The sequence below is a fragment of the Leptonychotes weddellii genome, unplaced genomic scaffold (genome assembly GCF_054177405.1).
Source record: "Leptonychotes weddellii isolate Sample4059 unplaced genomic scaffold, ASM5417740v2 HiC_scaffold_11103, whole genome shotgun sequence".
NCBI lineage: Eukaryota > Metazoa > Chordata > Mammalia > Carnivora > Phocidae > Leptonychotes > Leptonychotes weddellii.
Window position 1 is genome coordinate 1 of NW_027688462.1, and position 2,022 is coordinate 2,022.

Consider the following 2,022-nt stretch of genomic DNA (forward strand, 5'->3'; position numbering starts at 1 on the left):
GGGCGCTGCTTCGGGCCCAGCATCTGCTGCGGCGACGAGCTGGGCTGCTTCGTGGGCACGGCCGAGGCGCTGCGCTGCCAGGAGGAGAACTACCTGCCGTCGCCCTGCCAGTCGGGCCACCAGCCGTGCGGGAGCGGGGGCCGCTGCGCCGCCGCCGGCATCTGCTGCAGCCCGGGTGAGCCGGGGGCCGGGCGGGGGCCGGGGCCGGGGCCGGGCGGGGGCGGGCCCCGGGGTCCCCGCGGGCCTGGCCGATCTGGGTCCCGCCCGCGCCGCGCTCACCGCGTGCCCGCCCCCCCCCGCCCGCAGAGAGCTGCGTGACCGAGCCCGAGTGCCGGGGGGGCTCCGGCTTCCACCGCCGCGCCCGCGCCAGTGACCGGAGCAACGCGACCCAGCTGGACGGGCCGACCGGCGCCTTGCTGCTGCGCCTGGTGCAGCTGGCGGGGGCGCCCGAGCCCGCGGAGCCCGTCCCGCCCGGCGTCTACTGAGCCGCTCGCTCGCCCCAAACCCCCGAGCCCCCCGCAGCCTGGAAAAATAAACCTTTAAAAATGCACCCGCGAGTGTCTGTCTCCGTGTCCGGGGGTGGGGAGGGGGCGCAGAGGAGACGGTGGGGCGCGGACCCCCCTCCGTCACCCGCCCCAGCCAGTCCGCGATCCGCAGAGGGGAAGCGATCTTGGCTCGGCAGAGGGCTAGGGGGAACTAAGGACGGCGCGACCTGGGGGGCCCTGCAGGGGCTGGGTGGATCCTCCGGCAGAGGGACAGAAGTAAAGGCGAGGAGAGGGAAAGACATTGGTGGACAAGATGGCAGGAGAAGACAGAGGAAGCCCAACGCTGGAGAGAGCGACGTTGAGAGCGTCGGAGGGAAGAGTGAGAAAGGTCCAAGGGGAGCCAAAGGATGACCGGGGGTTCCCGTCTCCATTTACATCCCAGGAGACTGAGGCACGGCTTCAGGGACCCACCCAACTCCCCAGATTTCCAGTCTACTATTTCATCCAGGGCTGTGCTGTGTGTGTATGTGTGTGTGAGTTTGGAGGCGGGAGACAGCAAATCACCCCAGACCCAGCAGACAGAGGGCCAGGTACTATCTGTCCAGGAGGAAGTTAAGCAGCCCCCATGGGGGCCCTTCAGCCAGAGTGGAAGACAGAGCCCACTGAGACCCACACAAATCACACACACTAACACAAACACAGACCAGCAAATAATCATGAGCTGCATGCCTTGGGATCCTTGACCACAGTTACAGGTGTAGACCCTGAGATACACATTCAGAGCCACAGACACACCCAGAGAAACACAGATACAAACAGACTCAACCATGGGTGGGCGCGCGCGCACACACACACACACACACACACACGGGCACACTCACATTAGGACCTTTGCCCTTTGACGCATGCAGCTTCAGGGCTGACATCCACTGGCATTTGGCCAATGCTATTCTGTGTCCCTATGTCCTTCTTCGTCCCCTCTATTCCTTTATCCCCTTTGAGCCTCACTCCCCTCCCTTCCCCCATCCCCCAGCTCCTTGGCCCTCTTTTGCTTCCCTCCTTGTCCCATTCATCCTTCCCTTCCTCTCTCTCTGCCCCCTCTGTTCTCAACATCCTGTCCTTGGGCTTTCTTGCTCTAGGCCTTGGGGCTACAAGAGGCTGCATCTTCTCCAAAATCCTCCAGGGACTTAGAGGCCAGGAGGGAGGGCAGGCAGAGAAGTCACTCTGAGCCCTGATGCCAACACCCTGCCTTAGGGCAGAGTGGCATGACTCAGCCTCCAACAGACGTGGCCAGGGTCCTGGTGCTAAGCCGAGGTCAGGCTCTTTTCTGGTCTTAGAGCTCCGTTTGCTGTCACCCCTGAACCTGGCTCAGTGCCCAGAGTGATTAAGTGTAGAGGGAGAGCAGGGGCCCTGTGGGCCTCAATCCCAGCCATGACCTCCTGCCTCTGCCCTGGTGTGGCCCATCCGGGGCCAGTCCCCAGGTCTTAGTAGGACTGGGGCAGGACCAGACCTAAGAGGAACTTAGTAACCCTTCAGG

The 2,022-nt window shown here is 63.9% G+C and overlaps 1 protein-coding gene across 1 annotated transcript; it reads left to right on the forward strand.

Annotated features, from left to right (window-relative positions):
* Positions 1–3: 3 nt before the first annotated feature.
* Positions 4–915, forward strand: AVP (arginine vasopressin; the record flags this gene model as incomplete). Its single annotated transcript, XM_081809571.1, has 2 exons — positions 4–175; positions 307–915. Coding segments are annotated over 2 exons (351 nt in total), but the record flags the coding sequence as incomplete, so codon positions are not given.
* Between the last annotated feature and the right edge of the window lie 1,107 nt (positions 916–2,022).